The sequence below is a fragment of the Carassius carassius genome, chromosome 50, assembly GCF_963082965.1.
Source record: "Carassius carassius chromosome 50, fCarCar2.1, whole genome shotgun sequence".
In the NCBI taxonomy this organism is placed as follows: Eukaryota; Metazoa; Chordata; class Actinopteri; order Cypriniformes; family Cyprinidae; genus Carassius; species Carassius carassius.
The window spans coordinates 11,221,737-11,248,361 of NC_081804.1; the positions used below are offsets into that span (position 1 = coordinate 11,221,737).

The 26,625-nt window shown below is 36.7% G+C and overlaps 1 protein-coding gene across 5 annotated transcripts in view; it reads left to right on the forward strand.

The window, feature by feature from the left end:
• LOC132133081 (receptor-type tyrosine-protein phosphatase zeta-like) overlaps positions 1-26,625 on the forward strand; it is a 57,034-nt gene that overhangs the window by 16,888 nt on the left and 13,521 nt on the right. For 2 of the 5 annotated variants that reach the window (XM_059545777.1, XM_059545778.1), the window contains exons 2-14: positions 588-659; positions 3,875-4,054; positions 4,154-4,305; positions 4,666-4,761; positions 6,776-6,842; positions 7,255-7,412; positions 9,610-9,760; positions 15,413-15,597; positions 15,758-15,884; positions 17,647-17,687; positions 19,253-22,457; positions 23,970-24,114; positions 25,564-25,649. In XM_059545777.1, the coding sequence (XP_059401760.1) occupies positions 588-659; positions 3,875-4,054; positions 4,154-4,305; positions 4,666-4,761; positions 6,776-6,842; positions 7,255-7,412; positions 9,610-9,760; positions 15,413-15,597; positions 15,758-15,884; positions 17,647-17,687; positions 19,253-22,457; positions 23,970-24,114; positions 25,564-25,649 (4,665 nt within the window). The remainder of the gene's footprint in view (positions 1-587; positions 660-3,874; positions 4,055-4,153; positions 4,306-4,665; positions 4,762-6,775; positions 6,843-7,254; positions 7,413-9,609; positions 9,761-15,412; positions 15,598-15,757; positions 15,885-17,646; positions 17,688-19,252; positions 22,458-23,969; positions 24,115-25,563; positions 25,650-26,625) is intronic. The other 3 variants (XM_059545781.1, XM_059545782.1, XM_059545780.1) reach the window with 2 other exon arrangements.

The window sequence follows — 26,625 nt, forward strand, 5'->3', positions numbered from 1 at the left end:
GACATATATATATACTTTTGATTTTGGCACTGTCACTCTCCTAATAGATTTCTGTGGTGGATTACAACCTAACTAGAGTATCAAACCATTAACCATGATTTAACTGCTGCAAGAGTGATTTTAAAGATTGACCTCTCGTTTTGAAACAACCATCCTGCTTTATTGCTGATTTTAGGAGATTTTAACTAATATTTGTAAGCCAATTTAAAAAAAAACCTATTGCCACATTTTAAATCTAAAGATGCATGAGGTTTTATGTAGGTTAAAGAAGGGTTTTAAATTTTTCAGGTTTTTCTTGGCTTAAAATCAGCAAGTATATTCCTATTGCAATGAATATACAGTGGCATTCCTGAGCTCTATAATCACTCGGCTCTATTCTGCTAAATGCATTATATGAAATAATGCTCATTATGAAAAGTGTTATACAAAATGCTTGAAACAATTCCAATTGTTATACTGAAAGTATAATTTGTAATGAAAAATGCAAAGTAGCCCTTTTGACGATTTGTATCCAGTTAAACATTTTTATTGAGCAAACATATTTATTAATTTTGATGGAATAAACTGATATTGCTTTTCTTTTCCAGCGGATGTATCAGAAGCATATGGATTCAGATCACAGAAAAAACTCTCAGAGAACATAGAGTGGTCGTATGCGGGTGAGTATTGAATTCTAACTGTACTTACATTGTGTTTATCATCTCTGCATTGTGATCATAGTGATTGGACTTCAGTTTGTGTAAAGGGCCTGCCAAAATTTCTAAAGATGCACATTTTGAACTGAAGCACTGGTGGCATCCTTCCCCCATGCCAGCTCATGTTTAGGTTTTTTAACTTTGTCTAAGCATGCAGGTTTTAACGCCACAGATTAAGCTCATCCGTATCTAACTGGGCTTTCAGGGTTAATGTGGCCTAAATTACAGGCCCTGTCTGATCTCGCCCAGACAGTGGATTTCAAAGTTTAAAGGGTGAGTTTGGGCTTTCATACACTATAACTCCAAGTTGTGGCTCCGTTGTGTTGTTCATCTCTGCTGAAGCTGACTAATCCCAGTATTTCCATGGAAAGCCTGAATTAATTGGAATAGAAATATGACATCTTAAGTGTCTTTATAATATAGTGTTTGAAAGTATAAACTTAGGGACGATTTGTAATTTTTAGACTCTTTATGGGGCATATTGTACACTTTTTGTTGTAGTAATTTAGTTTTACATAATTTCCGGGACTTTCTCTGATTCTGTTTGGGCCGTTCTTGATGACACAGACTTTATGCAAATGACCCGTTGTGATTGCCTTTGAAATGAGTGAACACACTCAGGGCAAGTCTCTGTAAATCTGGAGAGTTGTAGTTTAGTTTGTTGAAGGTTGTGATGTCAATACAATGACCATTTGTAAACGATCAGCATGTAGCAGTTTGGCATTTTAGTTTTCATGCACCGAGGAAGGAGTTTTGCATTAGAGTAGCCTATACCTTTACAGCACATCAAAAGCCCAGCTAATAGAGAATGCTCTCAGAACTTTGGCTACGTTCTGGTTAGGTTCTCTCAAAGTTATGAACAAACATTCTTTTAGTAACGGTAATAGAATGTTGGTTTTTAATAACATTCCCAAAACTATAGCACAAAAATTCATTAATGGAATGTTTCATTATTAAATTTTTCATTAATGAATTTTTGTGCTATAATTTTGGGATGCACAGCAGCACACAAACATTTAAAAATGACATTCCACCATGTAAAAACCGAACCCACCAAGGGGCTAAGGCAACTGGCTTTTAAAGGAATTGGGATTGGTTTATTGCACGTTATGCCCAAAAAACACCCATTATTCATTAAGAGAATAGGGACAACCCGTTTAGACTGTCCCATCATTAAACTAGCAAAAGTGGATTCGGACATGCCCTGATTGCACCTGCGCCGTGCGCTTTAGACCATGTGCTTAGATTGTTAAAATAGGGCCTCACATGAATGTTGTTTCTGAACCTCAGGCCCAAACCACCAGGCTTTAGACATTGTGGGATCCCCCCATCTGACCACCAGATTTGCAGAGTACCAGTAGTTGTTTTTAATAACCCTTAAGTGCAATATTACTTTAACCCTGTCACAATAGGTTTGAAATTTATCTAATTTTCATTTTAATCGATAACAAAGTACATTTTTAGTACATTTAACTCTATAAAATAATTACAGTTTAAATATATCCGATGTTTTCTAGCATAAAAGGCACTGTTCTCTCTCTCTCTCTCTCTCTCTCTCTTCCTCTCTCTCTCTCTCTCTCTCTCTCCCTCTCTCTCCATGTACAGTATATATAACACATTTTAAAAACATATTTTGTTTCAATAACCTGTTACCTTGTAAATGTATTGGGAATGTATTTAATGTTTGAATCTATAAATAAATTATAGTATATATACATTTTGACTATATATTTATTATGTCACTCATGCCAGACATCAAACCATTATCTTCGAAAGAGAGGAAATATCAAAGCATAAACATTACAGCTGAAAGTGACGTGACATTCAGCCAAGTATGGTGACCCATACTCAGAATTCGTGCTCTGCATTTAACCCATCCGAAGTGCACACACACAGAGCAGTGAACACACACACACACACTGTGAGCACACACCCAGAGCAGTGGGCAGCCATTTATGCTGCAGCGCCCGGGGAGCAGTTGGGGGTTTGATGCCTTGCTCAAGGGCACCTAAGTCGTGGTATTGAGGGTGGAGAGAGCACTGTACATGCACTCCCCCCACCCACAATTCCTGCCGGCCCGGGACTCGAACTCACAACCTTTCAATTGCGAGTCCAACTCTCTAACCATTAGAAGTTGCAGTTACAAATATGTAAAACGAACATCCACGTCAACGAAATTACATATTTACTTTTACAAACACAAGTCAGCACTCTGATCTTTCAGATCTGGCATTACAACTTTAAATCCTAGCGCTTTGACTTTTGCTACTCCTTTCGCGATATTCCTGTAGCGAAACTCATATATTAAATAGCAATATTTAATAGCTTTATTTGCTCATATAGCAAAACTCATTTTATTAAACAGTTCTCACATGCATATTTTGCTACTGTTTTACCTTCATAAAGTCTATTATTATATCATTGAATATAGGGCTGGGTATTGATATCTGGAAATTCAGGCTAAAAAATAAAAATAAAAAAGATAGATTCCTTCTTGCAAATCATTTGAATTGTAAATCAACCATAAACAGTCTACATTTAGGCTATTATTACTTGATGGAAAATGTGGATTTTTATATAAATTTTTTAAAACTTTCTTAGAGAATATTTATTTATTTATTTATTTCCTATGCAACAGTTTAAATGTAAATCAACTGTAACCAATTTACATCTATTAAAAATAAATAGTATATATTTAGAGAAAATGTTTCAATTAATTTGTAATAATAATAATAATAATAATAATAAGAAAATGGTTTTAAATGCTTAAACTAACCAATAAGCCATTTAAGACTTTAAAACTTCACTTTGTTTATGCCTAACAATAACTTTTATCTCTTCATTCATGCATTGTGTATGTTCTACTCTATTTGGCTCAACTGTACTGTATTCTACTGTACACCATTGTTTATGACTTAGCTGGGGGTGTAATGTAGCTATTGATATGCTAATTGAAGTGACCTAGATCTGCTGGTGACCTGGTTCATGGGCTTTGTTTTTTTGCTGTAGGGACCTTCAGAGAGAGGACTCTGATTAACCCCCAAGAAAGCCACTACATACCTAATGATGCACCTGTGTGTCTGTGAATTTGTACTGAAGCACAGGAGATCATCCTCTGACATTTATGAATGATTTTGAGAGGTTAATTTATCTATCCAATTAAACTCCATTTCCCACAGGAACTCTAAACCAAAATAACTGGGCTAAGAAATATCCGTCTTGCAACAATGCCAAACAATCACCAATAAACATTGAGGAGAGCCTGGCGCAGGTCAAAATTCAATTCCAGAAGCTGAGATTAGAGGGATGGGCTGAAAAGACATCAGACTCCACTACAGTAAAGAATGATGGGAAAACGGGTGAGAAAAACTCTATTTTTAATATTAACCATTTGGAAGATGTGTATAGTTTCAGAGCTAAAAAACTGGAAAATTCAGACTGTAATGTGTTGTCCCCAGTGGTCATTGATGTGGGAGGAGATTTTTTCGTGAGTGGAGGGGGACTCAGGTCCAAGTTTAAGGTGGGACGCATCACTTTCCACTGGGGCCTGTGCAATGCCTCCTCTGATGGGTCGGAGCACAGCCTCAACGATGAAAAATTCCCCCTGGAGGTATTTCACATAATAATATAACGTCAATTCAAAAATATTTATTTATATTTATTTGACTATTTTATGTATTTATTTCTAATTTATTTATTCTCTAGTATGTTTCTGTTTATATAATTATTTAATTAAGTATTTTATTTCTTTATTTAATATATTTATTTCATTTGTTTTATTGTTATTGTTATTTTTATTATTCATTAACTCACTGCATAATAAACAGGATAATGTTCAGTCAGCTGGTCATTTTCTTTTATCATGAAGTGGGGGCGAATTTTCCAATTTTCCGACTGCACGTTATCTTTTAATTTTCACTGGAAGTGTGACTGTATACAAATGATTAGATATTATTTGTTTCTGGTGCAGATGCAGATATACTGTTATGAGGCAGATGCTTTCAGTGGCCTTGATGAGGCCCTCAGAGAAGCAGGAAAGATCACAGCATTGGCCGTGCTGTTTGAGGTAACTGTGGCAGCTTATATTTATATATAATATATAATATATATATATATATATATATATATATATATATAAATATATATATATATCGCAATTAATTGCATTGTTATGCACAAAACTAATAATGCATTCAAAAGTAGTGTATTGTGCACTTGTTTCATTTAAAAGTACTGCTATATGAACAAAAGTGTAATGGTTTGCAAACACTTTAAATGAGGGGCTTTTTTACAGCAGTATTCCTTTTACATAGTAGCAGTTAAAATATTTATTGTAAATCTTAACTTATAGCCTAACATTAATGTAATTAAACTAAATATAAAACAAGCTATTTGTCACTGCCAGAACATTTACATTTTTATAGAAAATATTTTATAGTTTGTTATAGAAAAACAAGTAATGCTCAGAGCCTCGATCATAACATTATAACAGTCACCTTCCTATTAGAGACTTGCACGATCGCGGGACTCATCGCAGCAGAGTGTGGTGCGGGACAACACTTGATGTGCGGTTAGAGACTTGTGTGCATCCCGCACACACAAGTCTCTAACCGCCAAATCTTAACCGCCAAAGCCAATTTTTTATTTTTTTTCAGCTAAACTTCATTTAACTAATATATTAACTTTGAAGTACCCCCTGAGATTTCAAATTTTTTATTTTAATAATTAATTATCACATTTGCATGTTAACGGTTCTTTGGTGGTGGTTAATGGTCACATGACATGCAGATAAACAAATAAAATATACAAATATTTTTGGTAAGCATTTTATTATGATTGTTGTCTTTATTTCATTTTCATTGGAACACTACATTGCATTAGCATTTAATGGGATATAGACATGTATCTGCATATTAAAATTGTGAAGTTTATTTCAATGTCATTTTATGTTCCAGCCTGATCACACGGCAATTCGTACATTTTTAAGAGGTGGCTAATTCGTATGAATTTGTACGAATTACCTACACCTAACCCCGCCCCTAAACCTACCCATCACTGGGTTCTAGACAAATCATACAAAATTGTACAAGTGAGGTCGTACGAATTTGTCCGAATTGGCTACCTTGTAAATTACGTATGATTTGGTCATGAGATAGCATTGGCAGTTCCTTTATGAAGCCCAGTTTGGGAAACCTTGACGTAATGAATAATTCACTTTATGATGTTAATAACAAAGAATGGAATATATTTTCTTTATCTTTGTATTTTTATATCAATATGGTACAAGATTATTCTATTCAAATCAATGTGATAAATGAGTTTGGTCAAAAGTGATCAAAAATGTAACTTATTATACTACCTAAAATGTGTAATGTAACGGATTACGTTAATAACTGCAATTTTGCTCATGTAATTTGGAATTAGTAATGGATAACAATTGGTAAAATAATCTGCCCAACACTGTATATGTATATATATATATACATATATAATATGGTGTTGCTGTTTCTTCACAACTTGCTTTATTGAATGTCCTCACTTCATCAAATGAATACACTTAGACAGACTTCAAAACCTCACCACTCCCCCACCCAGCATTTAGCCTGAGGTATAGAGCATTTTCAGAAATCCTCATCTTCACACGGATGTTTTGATGGTGAAGACTGACAGGACATAACCATAATGTGTTGCTAAATCTTTGTAATATGTCAGCTTTTCACTGAGAATATTCTGGTATACTTCATGTGCAATAACATGAAGTTGTGTCTATACTATGTTTTGTCAGTTTAGTGTTGCATGTTTTGAGAGTGTGGCTTGTATGAATATGTCATATTTTGAAAGCATATATTTGTGGTTAAAATGTGAGTCATCTATTTTTATTTACATTTTTATTTTGTGTAAAAAAATCCATTTAGTCTAAAGAGCAGAGTAAAAATAAATAAATAAATAATTAAAATCTTTAAAATGCTCAACAATGTGCAGTGTTCAGGTGTCTACTTTCTTTTGGTCATGTATCATGTATTTTGTTATTATACAGCAGCTTCTAAATATAATTTTTTTTTTAATGGTTCTATCTGAAGATAAGTACTGAGGATAATGAAAACTACACGGCCATCATTGACGCAGTCAACAGTGTCAGTCGTTATGGTATGTGCAGTCTTCATATTCTATATTTAAAAGTGTCATATTCTACACATTTGCAAAATATTATATGAAAATCCTGTTTTCCATGAGGCCCCTTTAAGCTTCCATGTCCAAAGGCCCTTAAAGTGACACCTAGAAAAGTTCACCTAATTCTGACGATGTTTGTCACTTTCTATTAAAATTATAACAAATGGGAAAAAGCACCATAAAAGTTGTCTATACGATTTATGCTCTATATTCCTATACACTTAATTTCTTATGTCTGTATTTGTGTCCTTCTGAAGTCATAAGGTAGCTTTCTTTGATGAGCTGACTAAAATTCCTTTCTCTACGGAAGATAAAAAAGTCATACAGGTTTGGAATAACATGAACAGTTTTGATTTTCATTTGAACTATTCCTGTATTCTCTGGTCAGGAAAGAGCGGCCCTGTCTCTCCCTTCACTCTGCAAGGTCTCCTACCCAAATCCACAGAGAAGTACTTCATCTATAACGGCTCTCTGACCGCCCCTCCCTGCTCTGAGACTGTGGAATGGATCGTCTTTAAAAACACAGTGACCATCTCAGATGTTCAGGTTAGTATAATGGACAGTTTTAGAGCAGTGACCTGCAAGCATATATTTCTGGAATTGCATGTGCTATATACAGATTTAGAGGGACTTTTCACCCAAAAATGAACAATCTGTCATTATTTAATGGACAAAAGCATCATTAAAGTGGCTCATTACAGGTCTTCTGAAGGCATCTTGAAGCATCTTTTATTTTGGTTTTTAATTTGTATTACAACTGCTTGGAAAAGAATTGCAAGCACATTATTTAAAATTTCCGTTTGATTTCCAATTTCCAGCTCCATGTGCTGACAGATTGAAAGATGAGCTTAAAAAAAAACACTGCTTATAACAATTGCTTAATATTAGCAAACACACTTCATCCATAAATGATGAAAATTACCTTGTTTTGTCTGGTACACGTTGAATGAATTATTCAAAACCTAACACTGGAATTTCACTGCCAAAAGGAATTCTGCTGTTTTCCTTCCTAAAAAACCCTGAGGCCATCTGGACTCATATCTATTTGTCATTTGGCAACTGCTGTGCAGCACTGACTCTGTGACACACACAATTAGCTAGAAAACATGATCATACAAATATCAATCGTAAGTTTACGATAGATCATTTTAGTTTTCTGTGAATGTTTTAACATTGATTTGACATTTGATTTCTTAGAAATCTGTTAAGTCATGTCCAATGATAAGTTGGAAAAATAATAAATAGTAAGGTTCACACAAAAAGGAAGCAGACTCCCTCCAAAAGAGGAATTATTACATTGGCTGCAACACATTTAAAAGCAAGCTGTCATTAAATGGAGTTAGAGGGAGCAAGCATAGAGTTACACATCACAAAAGACTGTAAAAGCTTAAACACAGCTTTTGTGTTGTGTCATTCATTCTGGGACTGTTGCCCTCGAGTGACTTGCAAGTCAATACAAGCTACAGTTGAAGCACATGGTGAAAGCAGGAGTTTGACCGCAGGGTAACAAACCCACACCTGTTGACGTCACAGTGGGAATGACACTGACTCACATTAAAGAGCAGCTTTGATGTCTGAACACAACAGTGGACTTCTCGCCGCTGGGCTACACTGTGTTTGTACTGTGTGTAGTTTTTGTGGTTATACAGAGATTAAAAAGATATGTTTTAGGAAGCTAGGTTTAATCCTTGTAGTATCATAGCAGTTTATCATCACCTGCAAGCTACATCATCTTTGCCAATGTATATATAGTTTATACAATTAAATTATATAAAATTTATTATAACTATATTTTTAGTCTGTGTATTAGTAGCAGAGTCTTTCTCCGGGTGCGAAGTAACTGTCTTTATGAGTGAATCACTGAATCAATCATTAATCAGTCCATTAAAAATCATCTGGGCATTTTTTTTTTTTGCATACTGTCTGTCCTAAATTGTATTTGAGAATAGTATTCTTGAATGCTATTTAGATTGGATAGTATGCAGACTGAATCATCTACTCAACCACTTTGTTCAAAAACACAGATTTTTTCAGGAACCGAAAAGTCTATACTTATGAGACAATCATTGAATAATTAACTCAACCGATATTTGTTAAAAAACACCTGCATCGCAATTTGATGGTATTCAAGATTAGTAACCTTGAACATTATTTAGGGTGGAGGGTATGCAAATTGATTTATTCAGAAATGAACAAGTCTGTCTTTATGAGTGAGTCACTGAATCATTTACTCAATCAGTTTGTTCAATAACATTGATTCATTCAGCAATGGACAAGTCTGTCTCTTTATGAGTGTGTCATTAAAACATTCACTTAACCAATTAGTTCAAAAACACTAATTGGTTAAGTGAATCATTCAGAAACACAAATGTGTGTTGCCCGTTCAAAAAAAAAAGTGTAACTTTTTAAGAACAGCGTGTGCGAAAAGTCAAACACATGTCTAGTGCAAGTCTACACAGAAAACAGTGGACTTTCTTGTTTGTTAAACTGTTATATAGAAGCAATATCATAGTTGCAATCATACTCTTGGTCTGAATATCAACATGGTGGACATTCAGACCAACTACACTTGTATGTGTGTGGTATAGCCTACTTAAAAGACAGACTAAAGAAGGTATTATCTGGAGTATTTATTTTATATAATAATAATACTAGCTGCTTTTCTCTTTTAGACCCTTTAAAACACAGGAACAGTTGCTTTCGGTTTTGTTGGTCTAATCTGCATCGCCATATGTGTCCACAGCTGGAGATGTTCTGTGAGGTGATGACCATGCAGCAGGCTGGATATGTCATGTTAATGGACTACCTGCAGAATAACTACAGAGAGCAACAGGAACAATTTATGGGACAAGTCTTCTCATCCTACACTGGCGTCGAGGAGATCCACACTCCTAGTACGTACTTCAAACTAAGGTAGCATGTGTCTGGAAACATTCATTCTTTAGGTCTTATAGCAGGCAGGCAGTTTGAGGGTCATGGATCCAATTAGCCTCGAACATGATTCTAATCCCAAACAACTGCTTCTCAATTAAATAAGGTTTCTGTTTTTTATGACAAAGCCCTCCAGACATTTTCCTACTTCCTATTTATAAATATAGACAGACATTTGGCCCATTTTTCGCCAAACGCAGTGCTTTCATGACCCTTTATGGATGATTCCCACTCATTTCCCGGAAGTTCTACTGTATATGAATCATAATGTATATACTGTATATAAATCATAACATAAAGATTTTAAAAACCCAACAAAAGGTAGTTAATTAATTATAGCTTTTTTAGTGATAAATGTTTGAAATTATCACCCACAAGATTTTTGGAGGCAAATTGATTTTTGGTGCTTCTTTAGAACTTAATTTCTAAATTAACATAAAGATTTAATCATTATTATTTAAGCTGCACAAGTTAAAAAATGAAGTGTCTAAATTATTCCAAATTATTTTACGTTAAAAAACTATATTTGTATATTTGTATATATTGTATATATATATATATATATATATATATATATATATATATATAAATATTTATACAGTACAGACCAAAAGTTTGGACACACCTTCTCATTCAAAGAGTTTTCTTTATTTTCATGACTATGAAAATTGTAGAGTCACACTGAAGGCATCAAGGGCTATTTGACCAAGAAGGAGAGTGATGGGGTGCTGCGCCAGATGACCTGGCCTCCACAGTCACCGGACCTGAACCCAATCGAGATGGTTTAGGGGTGAGCTGGACCGCAGACAGAAGGCAAAAGGGACAACAAGTGCTAAGCATCTCTCGGGGAACTCCTTCAAGACTGTTGGAAGAGCATTTCAGGTGACTACCTCTTGAAGCTCATCAAGAGAATGCCAAGAGTGTGCAAAGCAGTAATCAAAGCAAAAGGTGGCTACTTTGAAGAACCTAGAATATGACATATTTTCAGTTGTTTCACACTTTTTTGTTATGTATATAATTCCATATATAACTCCACATGTGTTCATTCATAGTTTTGATGCCTTCAGTGTGAATCTACAATTTTCATAGTCATGAAAATAAAGAAAACTTTTTGAATGAGAAGGTGTGTCCAAACTTTTCGTCTGAACTGTATTAGTCATCGTGCCTCTTTAAAAATATTGGTGCATAGGACTGTAATGTGATTACAGAAATTATGTGTAATGTGATTACAGAGTTGCGTAGTGTTCATGCTTCACAAAAAAAAATCGATTACTCATTCTGACCTTTTCATCTGAAAGAACCACTTACAGATGCGAACTGGTTTGCTCTGTTTTCATGTATTCCACTTTAGCAGATCGTTGGTGGAACATCGATGCCCCCATTTCAGTTTCCTCTGCTACAGGGTGAACTGACACGTTTGGCATGTGGGAGTTGTTTTTACATGGGTCATCGGCAATGGAAAATGTCCCACTTGTGTCCTTTCAAACACAGATATGCTCCAACCTGTGTCTAAGCTTAAATCAGAGCCTGGGGAATGTCATTTACAACCTTAATGCTGCATTATTACTGCTGCATTATAAGACTGACTGATTGCTTATGACTTCATTTAAACCTTATGAAATATGAAATGTGAGGGTGGCAATATGCTGAAAAAGATTTCAGGGCCAAAATGTATGCTTATCAGTTTGGATTATTGATATTCTTTTGGGGATTTGCAGTTTCCTGTAAGTGTGTGTGTGTGTGTGTGTGTGTGTGTGTGTGTGTGTGTGTGTGTATATATATATATATATATATATATATATAATATGAGTATTCTACATATACTGAATGACTGGTGCAATCTCAGAATAACATTATAAGGAAATTCAAAGCCAAATGTAGCCAGAAAAAAACACAGATTTGCTTAACCTCTCCTTCACTGTGCTTACATTATTAACAATGTTTACTCGGTCTCTCTGGCTCTCTCTCTCTCTCTGGGTCACATATCAAAACAGTTTTGAGTTGCTAGGAAACTGTCTCTTTCTGTTTGCCCCCTCACTTGCACAGGTTGAATTCAGTTCAAACTGTCCACACCTAATATACCAAAATTGTTGATAGTGTCAACTGAAAGCATACATGCAGCGTGTGTGTATTGTGTGTTTTTTTTAATTGACTTTACTTTTCTCGTTATTTATTATCATCATTGTGTTAATTGAAAGTGGTCTGTGTCACTTGCAATTTTAATAATTAGCAGTTTGATCATAAAAGTCCATAGAAGTTGTTTGAAATGACTGCAAGACATGACCAGTAAATTCACATGTGCTCACCGCCAAATGGAATTACATCAGTATAGAAAAGTATGGGAGGGATCCAATGAAAAACTACACTAAATGAGATGACAATAAAGCAAAATAGAAAGAAAAACATTAAAATAAAGGCTTTTTTAATGATTGTTGTTTTATTAAAGGGTTAGCAAAGAAATTCTTTGCAGGTACACACTAAAACCCCTCTAAGTACCCTGTAATTTAAGTACCCTGATAGTAAACAGATGGTTTCATCTGTATGGAATTAAATTTGTTTCAATAATAATGAACGAAACTTTATAAAACTCAACGTAACTTTTTCAGAAACTATCAAAAATATGCCATTACAAAAGAAGAAAAACACAATGAAAATGAAAAAAATGAACTCAGTCGCACAAATTTAACATGCTCTTCAAATATGCTTCATTCTTTGTTAATGTTTTTCAAAGATTCGTTTTCGCTAATCGTGGATTCTAAATTCATTACCACAGATTTCGCTTACGCTTCGCAGTTTTTCGTTTGGTGTTTTGACACAAACCTCTCGTGGGGGCGGGCTTAACAGTGATCTTCTCTGATTTGATAGTGAGCTTTTGATGGACAGGTGCTCTCTGACCGGGAAGTACAGAAGCCACCCAGTGGCGCGCATATTGGAACACAGTTTAAGATATTTTAGATTTAGTCCGAGAGCTCTCAGTCCCTCCAATGAAACTGTGTGTACGGTCTACTGTCCATGTCCAGAAAGGTAAGAAAAACATCATCAAAGTAGTCCATGTGACATCAGAGGGTCCGTTAGAATTTTTTGAAGCATCGAAAATACATTTTGGTCCAAAACTAGCAAAAACTACAACTTGTAGAATGAATCATTCGATGTAACCGGATTTTTTTGAACCAGTTCACCAAATCGAACTGAATCGTTTTAAATGGTTTGCCTCTCCAATACGCATTAATCCACAAATGACTTAAGATGTTAATTTGTTTAATGTGGCTGACACTTCGTCTGAGTTAAAAATAAAAACAATATCCTGGAGTAATTCATGTACTCAAACAAAAAAATCAAGAACCGGTTGCATCGGTTTTCGGATCACCAGTAGTTCTTTCTGACAGTTCGATTCAATAAACCGGTTGAAGAAAACGGTTCACCGGTTCTTTTGCGCTCGACGTAATGGCGTCATTGGCGATGACTGCAAGCCTTCGGTTTACCTGCGCTCATAACACTAGCACAGAATCAGTTCAGAATCAATCACCAAAAGAATCAGTTCGGTTCAGACGCTCTGTGTGTCGGTTTGCTTCACGCTGAATCACACATGCGCAGTATCATCAGCTCCTCGGTTCTCGAATCGGACATGTCTGACAGAAAAGGTTCTTGACTCGTGAACGAGTCATTATCTGGCTCGGCTCGGTGTTCATCTTCAGTTCTCTCTTCACAGCAGTTGTACTGTTTGAGTACATGAATTACTCCAGGATATTGTTTTTTTTTTTTTTAACTCAGACGAAGTGTCAGCCACATTAAAAAAGTTAACAGCTTAAGTAATTTGTGGATTAATGCGTATTGGAGACGTGAACAATTTAAAACGATTCAGTAAGATTTGGTGAACTGGTTCAAAAAGATCCGGTTACATCGAATGATTCATTCGCGAACCGGATATGACAAACTGCTTTGTTTTGAACTGTCTTACAACAGACACGGGAGAGAAGACAATGCTGAATAACGTCGTAGTTTTTGCTATTTTTGGACCAAAATGTATTTTCAATGCTTCAAAAAATTCTAACTGACCCTCTGATGTCACATGGACTACTTTGATGATGTTTTTCTTACCTTTCTGGACATGGACAGTATACCGTACACACAGCTTCAATGGAGGGACTGAGAGCTCTCTGACTAAATCTAAAATATCTTAAACTGTGTTCCAAAAATAAACTGAGGTCTTACGGGTTTGGAACGACATGAGGGTGAGTTATTAATTACATAATTTTGCAAATTGGGCGAACTAACCCTTTAAATATGACATTGATCTTACATGCTCTTTTTGTTCGAGTTCTGAAGAAACTGTACACTTATTTCGGTCATGTCACTACACTCAGAAACTTTGGGATGATATTGGTGTGTTTGTCAAGTGTAAGATTTTGCCAGGCTTCTCAGTACATATGAAAAACATTATATTTGGGTATTATGACTCTGACCCCACAAACGAAAATAAAAGTTTTGTTATTAATTAAAAAAATTTCCTAAACAAATTTCACATTCACAAATGCAAATTCTCCAACTGTAAACCTGTCTTCTCTGTTTTCCTAAAAGAAATGGAAAACTATTTGAATGTAATCTCAGTGTCTAATAAGAAAGCTATAAGGACTGTTAGATTTGCTCTGCCTTTGATCTGCTTGTTTAATTTTGTTTAGATTTTGGCCCTCTTTTTATTCTTTATGGTTTTTTTTTTGGTTTTTTTTGTTTTTTTTGTGGTGGATATTATGTGATGTATGTTTATACCTTTGTATGTTTTTGTTCTCTGCATTAATAAAAATAGAAAAAGAAAAAAAAGCTCTCGCGGTGATTTGTATGCAATATGTCGTGCCTTGTGTTACTAAATATAGAAATAATATTTGACCTTTGATCGTCAGGCTGCATTGAAGCACAAGAGCTCATCTTTACAGACTGAGACGATCAAAGGTCAAATATTATTTACATATTTAGTAATAAAAATCACAATCACGAGAGCTTTCCAGTATGCGCGCCACTGGGTGGCGTCTGTACTTCCCGGTCAGAGAGCATCTGTCCATCAAAAGCTCACTATCAAAACGAGAGGTTTGTGTCAAAACACCAAACGAAAAACTGGGAAACGTAAGTGAAATCTGAGGCAATGAATTCAGAATCCACGATTAGCGAAAACAAATCTTTGAAAAACATTAACAAAGAATGAAGTATATTTGAAGAGCATGTTAAATTTGTGCAACTGAGTTCATTTTTTTTCGTTTTCATTGTTTTTTTTTTCTTCTTTTGTAATGGCATATTTTTGATAGTTTCTGAAAAAGTTACATTCAGTTTTACAAAGTTTTGTTCATTATTATTGAAACAAATGTAATTCCATACATCTGCGGGTGATTTCTGCCCTTTTGTGTTAGAAGTTGATGGTTGGTGTTAACCAAAAATATAACACATCAGTATGCTTTGGTGAGCACAAGAGACATTCAAAAAATGAATGCAGTAGCGAAACTAGTGGATACCATGTATACCACGTTTATTATTATGAATTCCTATTCATTGTTTTTTAATGGAAGAAAAGTTCCAGAGTGAATAATTTTAAAAGCATGTTTGTGTGTGTGTTTGCTGTCAAATAGTTTGTAGTGCCGAGCCAGAGAATGTGCAAGTCAACCCTCATAATCACACCAGTATGCTTGTGACCTGGGAGAGACCAAGAGCTGTATATGACTCGAGCATAGAGAGATACTCAGTCACCTACCGGCCGGCCCAGGGCGATGATGAATCGGCATCAGAGTACTTGACTGATGGAGACCAGGATGTGGTAAACGTTTTGTCATAAACATCAGATATTAATGAACACATCTTGAAAATCAGGCCAACATTGTAAAGTCCATGTTTTACCTTCTAGAAGTTTGATAACATTGCAGGTTCTGACAATCAATTGTGATCCATTTAGTTTGTTGTTGTTTGGTTACCACTAGGGGGCGATCATTCAGGACCTGGTGGCCAACACTAGTTACATGGTGCAGGTAGTTGCCGTGTGCACCAACGGTCTGTATGGCAGATTGAGTGACCAGCTGGCAGTGGACATGCCCCTTGATGATCCTGGTAAGACCAATCATGCCCGCCGCCCTCGCATCCGTAGAGAATGAGTTTAAAAAAATACTCATGCCCCACATAGTTTTACAGTTTTACTGTAAATGTTAGATGAAAACCAAATGCTTCAGACTGTAGACTGATCCTTTGCAAACTAGTTACCATGTCCAGAAAATGGTGTGGTGTCCCTTAAGACTTATGAAGAAATGGACACAATCCTTGAGTGTTTTATAGGTTTTAGACTGAACTAAAGACTGAATTTGGATCACATTACACGATTAATGTAAGAGCATGTGTCCTATTGAACATACAGTTTGTTCTGACGGACAGTTTCCTCCAGGTATTAAGGACCTTTCTGACACATTTTGGATTTCAGCAACACACAAACTTGCATTTGGATAACTAGAAACATTTATGTTAATGTATTTGCACAAACTGATTGCACATTTGAGAACAACTTAATAAATTGCTTGAAATTTCAGTAAAATATTTTACCTCATAATATTTTGTACATTTATTCATATTTATTTAAATGTTTTCATTAATTTGAACTGTAAAGGGAAACTAAAATTGCTTACAGCTTCTGGTTTTAGGTAGACATTTTGTCTTTGTCAGTATTCTTATACATCTTGTCTTGAAGGATTTTTCTTTTATTCTCTGTCTGTCTATCTTATACTTTGTTGTCAGTATTTGCAATTTGAATTTACCTCTATTTACTACGATTTTTTTCTCTCTCACAAATACTCATGATTTCAATGGATCATTTTTGTGCTTTTTGTGTTTTATAATTCATTGGAATGTTGGTTCTGTATTTTGCTTACTGATTTATAATAAACTCATCTGTTTCTCTGAGAATCGCTGTCATCATATTACAGTGTCTATATGTGTTGTAATTTTCCAATCAAACAAGTCGCAACATGTGTGTGAGTTGATTGGGTTTACATCAGTGAAGTGGGGTCTGTCTATCTGATAAAATCATACATTTTCTACCTTTTAATTTTTCCATGCTTCACAAACCGATCTTGTCCACATATCTCGAAATCTCTGGGGTCTTTTTCATCATTTTATGTCACTGAGTTTGATCCCATGACAGGTAAGAGCCTGCAAAAGATCGAAAGCTTTCTCTATCTCTGTGTGATGGGAGGCTTTTTAATGCATGAAGGTGTCCAAACTCTCCTGTCGTGTGATATAATGTATGTGATCAAAAACTGACCCTCTGACCAAAAAATTTATCATTTATGTTTCCTTTTATTGAAGAATGATCTAAACAAATCCTATTTGGTGGTGGTCTGGTTTACCTTTCCTTCCTTCTTAACCTCACTAATCTCAACAGTGACAGATAATACCAAATGACAAAAAAGTCCCTTTAAAGCATGTGGTTTGTCACTGAATACACATTGAAAACCAATTTGTGTTTTCGAGTTTTGTTTTTCAAATATGAACCTTTCTTTGTCCATTATGGATAAAATAATAAGCACAAATTGGTTTTCAAATGTATCTGAGGTGTGTTTGTATACATGTTGCATTGAACTGTTTTCAGAGTTGTTTTATTAAATGAAAAGACTGATTGAAAATATTGTCACTATTGGATCTGTTCACCAATTATCTGTTCATAATACAATAGTTCAATATAATACCAAAATGGATAAGTTTCAGTGTCATTGACATTGTTATAAAAATGTAAAGAGCATACATAACATACTTATCTGTAGCTGACATATGAATCTTTTACTCGTACAGTGTTTTAACTCTTTTATGTCCGGTTAATTTTCAGAAACAGACAATGACTCCGACTCATTTGAGTATGATGACGAGGTAACTGTCAATGTTACTTTGGTGTATAGTTACTTAAGAGATTTTTTTCTACAACCCGAATTCCGGAAAAGTTGGGACGTTTTTTAAATTTGAATAAAATGAAAACTAAAAGACTTTCAAATCACATGAGCCAATATTTTATTCACAATAGAACATAGATAACATAGCAAATGTTTAAACTGAGAAAGTTTACAATTTTATGCACAATGATTTCTGCTACAGGTCTCAAAATAGTTGGGACGGGGCATGTTTACCATGGTTTAGCATCTCCTTTTCTTTTCAAAACAGTTTGAAGACGTCTGGGCATTGAGGCTATGAGTTGCTGGAGTTTTGCTGTTGGAATTTGGTCCCATTCTTGCCTTATATAGATTTCCAGCTGCTGAAGAGTTCGTGGTCGTCTTTGACGTATTTTTCGTTTAATGATGCGCCAAATGTTCTCTATAGGTGAAAGATCTGGACTGCAGGCAGGCCAGGTTAGCACCCGGACTCTTCTACGACGAAGCCATGCTGTTGTTATAGCTGCAGTATGTGGTTTTGCATTGTCCTGCTGAAATAAACAAGGCCTTCCCTGAAATAGACGTTGTTTGGAGGGAAGCATATGTTGCTCTAAAACCTGGAAGGTCTCCCTCCTCTTTAGCCCGGAGGACACAGCGTCCGTGATTTCCAACATGAATGTCAAATTTGGACTCATCTGACCATAAAACACTATTCACTTTGAAATAGTCCATTTTAAATGAGCCTTGGCCCACAGGACATGACGGCGCTTCTGGACCATGTTCACATATGGCTTCCTTTTTGCATGATAGAGCTTTAGTTGGCATCTGCTGATGGCACGGCGGATTGTGTTTACCGACAGTGGTTTCTGAAAGTATTCCTGGGCCCATTTAGTAATGTCATTGACACAATCATGCCGATGAGTGATGCAGTGTCGTCTGAGAGCCCGAAGACCACGGCATCCAATAAAGGTCTCCGGCCTTGTCCCTTACGCACAGAGATTTCTCCAGTTTCTCTGAATCTTTTGATGATGTTATGCACTGTAGATGATGAGATTTGCAAAGCCTTTGCAATTTGACGTTGAGGAACATTGTTTTTAAAGTTTTCCACAATTTTTTTACGCAGTCTTTCACAGATTGGAGAGCCTCTGCCCATCTTTACTTCTGAGAGACTCTGCTTCTCTAAGACAAAGCTTTTATAGCTAATCATGTTACAGACCTGATATCAATTAACTTAATTAACCACTAGATGTTCTCCCAGCTGAATCTTTTAAAAACTGCTTGCTTTTTTAGCCATTTGTTGCCCCCGTGCCAACTTTTTTGAGACCTGTAGCAGGCATTAAATTTTAAATGAGCTAATTAAGTGGATAAAAGTGTAAAATTTCTCAGTTTAAACATTTGCTACGTTATCTATGTTCTATTGTGAATAAAATATTGGCTCATGTGATTTGAAATTCCTTTAGTTTTCATTTTATTAAAATGTAAAAAACGTCCCAACTTTTCCGGAATTCGGGTTGTACAACAGAACTAAACACGTCTTCTTTCTCTGTCCATCTCTTTCTTCTATTACAGGAAGACCATCACATCACTCCCTTTTTGATCAGACCTGGCACAAATCAGCTACCATATCCCTTCCAAACCACCACAATTAGTCCAAGAATTGCTACAACAGAACACTCGGTCCATACAGTCATTAAGACGACACCAAGGACTCATGAAAGAAGACTCTCAGTAGAAGGCTCCCAGAAGACTCATGATCATTATTTCCCAGCAGTATACACAGATAAACCTACTGTGAAATACACAGACAAACCTATCATAGCAACCATAGCCACCCGTTTTGATGTGGATGTACATACCACTAGACCAGATGGTTCTAGCATTGTAGAAGGTGTATCCTCAGAGTCTGATGGCCAAAGCAGTACCTTCACAGAATCTCCAACAAGCATCACCCCCAAAACAAGTGTTTCCCCTGAAACAAGCGTCACCCCTGAAGCAAGAGTCACCGCTGAAACAAGTGTCTTCCCTGAAAAAATGGTCACTCCTGAAACACGTATCTCCCCTGAAACAAGTGTCTCCCATGAAACAAGAGTCATCTCTGAAACAAGCGTCACCCCTAAAACAAGTGTCTTCCCTGAAACAAGCATCAGCCCTGAAACAGCAGTCATCTCTGAAACAAGCATCACCCCTGAAACAAGTGTTTCCCCTGAAACAATTGTCACTCCTGAAACACGTGTCTCCCCTGAAATGAGCATCACCCCTGAAACACACATATTCCCTGAAACAAGAGTCATCTCTGAAACAAGTGTCACCCCTGAAACAAGAATCATCTCTGAAACAAGCATCACCCCTGAAACAAGAATCATCTCTGAAACAAGTGTCACCCCAGAAACAAGAGTCATCTCTGAAACAAGCATCACCTCTGAAACAAGCATCATCTCTGAAACAAGCATTACCCCCGAAACAAGCGTCACCTCTGAAACAAGTGTCACCCCTAAAACAAGAGTCTTCCCTGAAACAAGCATCAGCCCTGAAACAAGTGTTTCCCCTGAAACAAGCATCACCCCTGAAAAAAGTGTCACTCCTGAAACACGTGTCTCCCCTGAAACAAGCATCACCCCTGAAACAAGTGTCACTCCTGAAACACACATATTCCCTGAAACAAGAGTCATCTCTGAAACAAGTGTCACCCCTGAAACAAGAATCATCTCTGAAACAAGCATTACCCCCGAAACAAGCGTCACCTCTGAAACAAGTGTCACCCCTAAAACAAGAGTCTTCCCTGAAACAAGCATCAGCCCTGAAACAAGTGTTTCCCCTGAAACAAGCATCACCCCTGAAAAAAGTGTCACTCCTGAAACACGTGTCTCCCCTGAAACAAGCATCACCCCTGAAAAAAGTGTCACCCCTGAAACAAGTGTCACTCCTGAAACACACATATTCCCTGAAACAAGAGTCATCTCTGAAACAAGTGTCACCCCTGAAACAAGAATCATCTCTGAAACAAGCGTCACCCCTGAAACAAGAGTCATCTCTGAAACAAGCGTCACCCCTGAAAAAAGCAGAACCCTTGAAACAAGTGTAACCCTTAAAACTTTTGTAACATCACCTTTGATAGACATTTCAGACGTTGAGGAAGTGACTCAAATTGTAACTGACTCACACAGCTATGAGGAAAGTTCAGTGACCACAGCCCCATTGCCTGAAATCCCAATGGAATCAACTTCCTCTACCTTCCTCCTAGAGGTCCCTCTGTGGCCTACAACTGCTAGCTTGCCTTTTCAAACCACTGCTGCTTTCAGCACTGTTCTATCGCAGACTACCCAGCCAGTGTTTAATGGTGAGAGTGCTTCATATGCCCCCTTTGTATCTGACACTTTGTCCTACGTGCATGCAAGTCCTGTGTCCCCCTATTCCTTAAGCAGTGTGTTGTCTGAGCACATCCCTGACTGGGACATCCCATACACTGTTTCCATGCTGGTGAATGGTGTTGCCCAGTCTATCACCCCTTCCCCTTCCTACCCTACCCTATTTCTCACTGGCTCTATGTCTTATTTAGACATGGAGCCTGTCTCTAGTGCTGGTGGTATTGATGATGATGGTGATGATGATATTTTGTCTGGGTCCATCTCAGCTGACCCCGAGTGTAGAAGTACTCATCCCCTTCAAACGTTACCAAAAGTCTCCATGCAGCCAAGCTCTGGACATAACCTTTCTGGGTCCCCCAGTATTGTCTCCATGCTGAGCTCTCTAGCATATCTCCAGCCTTCGGTTCCAGTCTCTAATGACTACTCTCTGATGATGACAACCCTTGACTCTGACTCTTCTCTCTCAGGTAGCATTGAGGACTCTAGACTCCTAATGCAGTGGCTAGATTCTTCAATAGTAGCTCCTACCTTTAGTCAAGACAATGGTGCATCTGCTGAAATTTCTCTGCATGCCTCTTCTAACTTCCTGCTGCCCTCCTCTACTTCGAGACTGTCTCCGTGTAGTGGTCTCTTGGGTGACCCATCTAGTCCTGTAGAACACCATTCTTTCCTGCCCACCTCCAGCGCCGGTACTCTTCTGTGCAGAGATGCAGATTTGCACCTCCACACTGAGGCTCTTTTGTCATCTCTTTCAATTTCCACCATGCCTTCTAACGACCTCAGCATTTCTGTTTCAGTCACCATCAGCAGCGTTGCACAAAGTCCAACTGGACATTCCAAGGCAACACCTGCTCCAGTAAGGTCTTCAACCATTGCGCCAACTTCTACTGCAGAATTCATATTCATACCTACTCCAGTGGTTCCCCCAACTGTTGCGTCAACCTCTGCCCAAGAATCTATCGCTGTGGTTACTCCTGTGGTGCCCCCAGCCGTTGCACGTTTCCCTGCTCCAGAGTCCAGTTCCATGCCTACACACTCTGCAGATGGACAGCTGGAGAACAGTGCCTCGGGCTGGGCTTTTGACTTAGATTGGGACAAGAGCTCAGCATCAGGAGATGAGAGTGTTGTCCCATATATCACCACTGCCACTCCTATAGAGGTACCTCCTGAAGAGAAGGATGATGGGAACGAGGAGCTTTCTTCCTCCTTCTACTTTGAGAGTGAGAATGTGAAAGGTAGTGAATCTACCGAGTTCAGAGTCACTCTGCACCCCAGTCCATCCTGGACTCTAAGAGGAAGCGGGGAAGAGGAGAGCGGATCAGGTGAAAACCTGACAGATAATGAGACATCTTCAGACTTCAGTATTCCAGAACGCACTGAGAGGGATTCAGAGGAGGAACCAGTGGAAGGTAAAGCTCTTGGTTGTTGACGTCCATTCCTGAAGGTGCTTCTTGATTTAGATATGCTCAGTAAAGCATGATCAGTGAATCATCAGTGAAGAGTCTTGAAGTATCTGAAAACTCTTGCTGCAAGGACAACTAATCCATTCTAAATTATGAATGCCTTAAACATCCACAAATGTCACCTATACAACTAAAATCTCATCCAGAAAATATTCTGTAGAAGGTAGTTCACTGGGAAGGTAAGATTGAAGAGCTCACTGCATTGTCCTTAATTAACGTATACATCAAATCTTCTGACAAGTTAGGCTACAATGTGCTACTAAAGAACCATCATCTTAATTAGAAAATCCCATCATCACAATATGCATCTAATTCCTAGTCCCATGTGATTCCTGTTTCTGTTCTGTTTTGTGTTGCATGTTCTTCATGTGATTATTTGCTAAAATGTGAATTAGCATGCTCACATCTGTCGTCAGAAATATACCAACAGCATGTTTTCCATATTTCAAATCCAAGATACCTTGTTATATTTTTACTAATTACTAAATATGGGCTCAATTTGTCGATTAATCCAGTGTTATATGATAGAATATCTGTACAGCAATTTTAACTGCATGGAGGCCTAACAGTTGAGCTAAGATTTGGCTTAGCTATGTTAGCACAGTTTGATTATTCTACCATGGGAAAACTTGGTAATTTCACTTTTTGTCCAGCAGAGAGCAGCACATCTCTTATGTTTGGTCACTAGTAGGTGACAGCTGGCAGTGCAGCATTGTTTTGGCTGGGATGCCAAGGTCATCTCAGACAGTCCTAGGCCAGGTCTTAATCTCTCTAACGTGTTTGTCTGCAGTGAATCATGACCTGTGAACTCTTTAGCTTCTTAGTGTCAGACCAACTCAAAACACATTTCTGATGGTATAGATTAAATGGTTCTATACCAATCCTTATGGATGACATACTGATTACAAGGTTTTTAAGAATCTAAGAGAAACAATATAAAAGATTCAATAACCTGTATCTGATAGTTTGAACTCAATATGTTAAAGGGTAGTTTTTAGTTGTTTTAAGATGATTTCAAGTTCAAATTAGCACATTTACCAAAAACTGCTATTTTTATTGTTGTTAATATCCACTGCACTGATTGTGCTGTTATTGCGTCTACATACTGTAGATATTCAGTCATTGTATTTACATTGTTTTAAACCATTATTACTTATTCTTTATTTGTTGATTATACATATATTTTTTCTCAGTTATTGCATGTCTTAAGACCTACTGCTTTGCCAGTGATGTCACTTTATTACTATAGTAAGATCAGCCTTGACCTGTGTTACAAGTTATGTAAAGTGTCATAATTCCACTTAACTTGAAAAAAAAAAAAAATTATAAGGTGAGTTTGTTTGCAGTGTTTTTTTTAATTGTTTAATTATCTCTAATAGGATCCTGCATTTCCCATCAAGAAAATTGATTATTACTAATGATGCTCTGATCTGAGTAGGGTGTTTTTTTAACCCATAGACGCTGGTAACAGCAGTCATGAATCGCGAGTGGGCCTGGAGAGCAGCATTGAGCGCCAGAAGAAGGCTGTGATTCCTCTGGCTGTGGTCTCCACCCTCACTTTTCTGGGTATCATCATTTTGATTGGCATTTTTATCTACTGGAGGTAAGTCCAATGGGTAACAGCATCTTATTTAGTATAGAATTGCATATTTAATACAAATGTAAAACAAAATTCCTTTTTTTAATTAACATTTTTTTTATTATTTCTATATTGCTTACTCTTGCTGACCATTAAAAATTAATTTAATTATATAATATTTACATAATATTTTGACACCAATAAAGGCAGTTCATTTATATGTTACTCAAGCAAGGTTATTTTATTTTTTACTGTGCATTTATATCTGTTATGACATTTGTCTTGCATAGTCAGACAGGATGAATGGAAAACAAAAATATACTTCCTCTGAGGCAGCTGCTCATGATTTCAATCATATTGTTACTAATCCATAATCATAACAATAGTTGATAAGGAGGAGAAGGGGGAGTGGTGTGGCCCCATGAGGAGCGTGTTGTCTGTCTGAGATGGGGGTCTAATCTTGGGCACAGACCCAATCTCACACCCACAGGGTGAGGTACCACCTCAAAAGGAAGCAAGATAAACAAGCCATGATGTGGTGGTGGTCTTGCTCTGTGTGTGTGTGTGTGTGTGTGAAACCGCCCAGAATTCACACCAAAGCGGTAAAAATGGTCCTTCCACACCAGGATGGAAGTCTGAAATCCTGTTTACCGTCAGATATTCCCAACCGTGAAATAAGCAACTTTGGCAATCCCATCAAGAACACGTCTCAGATGTGTAAACAGTTTAGTGGCACAAGATTGTACATTTCTCATTCCAACGTGCCTCTTGCCCCTTCAACATATTGCTCATGTTTGACTTTTTGTTGTTACACCATGAAGATTGCGAGGAGATTAAATCCGTAATCTTGGAGCCGGTGATTAAATCTCCGATATGCTGATCTGTTGTTTTTGGGCCTACAGGGAACACATGCTGCCAGGCTGGAGAAAGAACCTCCACGTGATTATGTTCAACACGACCAAGTCATGTTCATGTCTTGTTAGTGCAGCCGTGGGTGTTTCGATCTCAGCAGAACATGGGCATGTTAGATTGCTTTTCCATCTGTAGCTACATGGTGCTCATTTAGAGAACAGACAGATGCGCACTTAATGGGACATCTTGAAACATTAGTGTTAAATCTGTGTCACTTATCATTGTGGTCACTAATCCATTCCAAGAAGTTACTGTTTTAGACAATACAGTTAAGAAAGACCTCTTGGTGATCCTGTTAAAAACGTTTGGTGGATTAGATTGAATATGGTTTTTGAGTTTATTTTTTAAGCTTAAGAGTTCAATCTCAAGCTCATATAGTATGTGGATAAGACAACAACATACAAATAATCAAAGCTTTTGTGATAGAACTGTTCATTTTTCTATGTGTTTTTGTTATATTTGTGTGAATGTAATTCGTGTAGTACATCTGCCTTACAAGCTATTCAGTCAACAGTACTCATGTTACATTAAGAGTAGAACAAGTGTTTAATGCTGTTACAGGACATGTTTTCAGACTGCTCATTTCTACATTGAAGACAGCACATCACCCAGGGTGATATCATACTCGCCAATGCTGAGCCCTACAGGTAACACACACTTTTTCATAATCATAATAGAGAGCTTTCATTGATACCAATGATATTTGTGTCAATAATTTGTTATATTTTTAATTTACCTAAAAAGAAAACATAAAAATACAATTTATATACTAAAAAACTTAAATACATCTTGTCTATGGTGACAATATTTTTTATTTTCTGAATTAAAACTCATTTTGATATTTTTGTGGGTGCATAAATAAAAAAAAATGATCATGATATTATAATGAAGCCTAGAAAAGAAGACCTTAAAAGTAGTTTAAAAGTATGCATAACTTATTACTATTCTAATTTATCATATAAAATTATTTCAACAAAACTGATTTTAATATTTTAAAATACTGTCATATGGTGCGACCAACTCGTTTAAAAGAAAGGAAAAAAAAAACACGTTGACAAACAATAGTGAAATAAAAAAGGGAACCTGTGTCTAGATCAATAAGTCCTTTAAAATAACAGATCAGTGTCATGTGGTGCAACTCCCTAAAACTTGATGAGATCTTTGAATTTTAAATTCATAACACACACACACACACACACACACACACACACACACACTATATATATATATAAATACAGGTCCTTCTCAAAAAATTAGCACATTGTGATAAAGTTCATTTTTTTCCATAATGTAATGATAAAAATTAAACTTTCATATATTTTAGATTCATTGCACACCAACTGAAATATTCCAGGTCTTTTTTTGTTTTAATACTGATGATTTTGGCATACAGCTCATGAAAACCCAAAATGCCTGTCTCAAAAAATTGGCATATTTCATCCGACCAATAAAAGAAAAGTGTTTTTAATACAAAAAAAGTCAACCTTCAAATAATTGTTCAGTTATGCACTCAATACTTGGTCGGGAATCCTTTTGCAGAAATGACTGCTTCAATGCGGCGTGGCATGGAGGCAATCAGCCTGTGGCACTGCTGAGGTGTTATGGAGGCCCAGGATGCTTCGA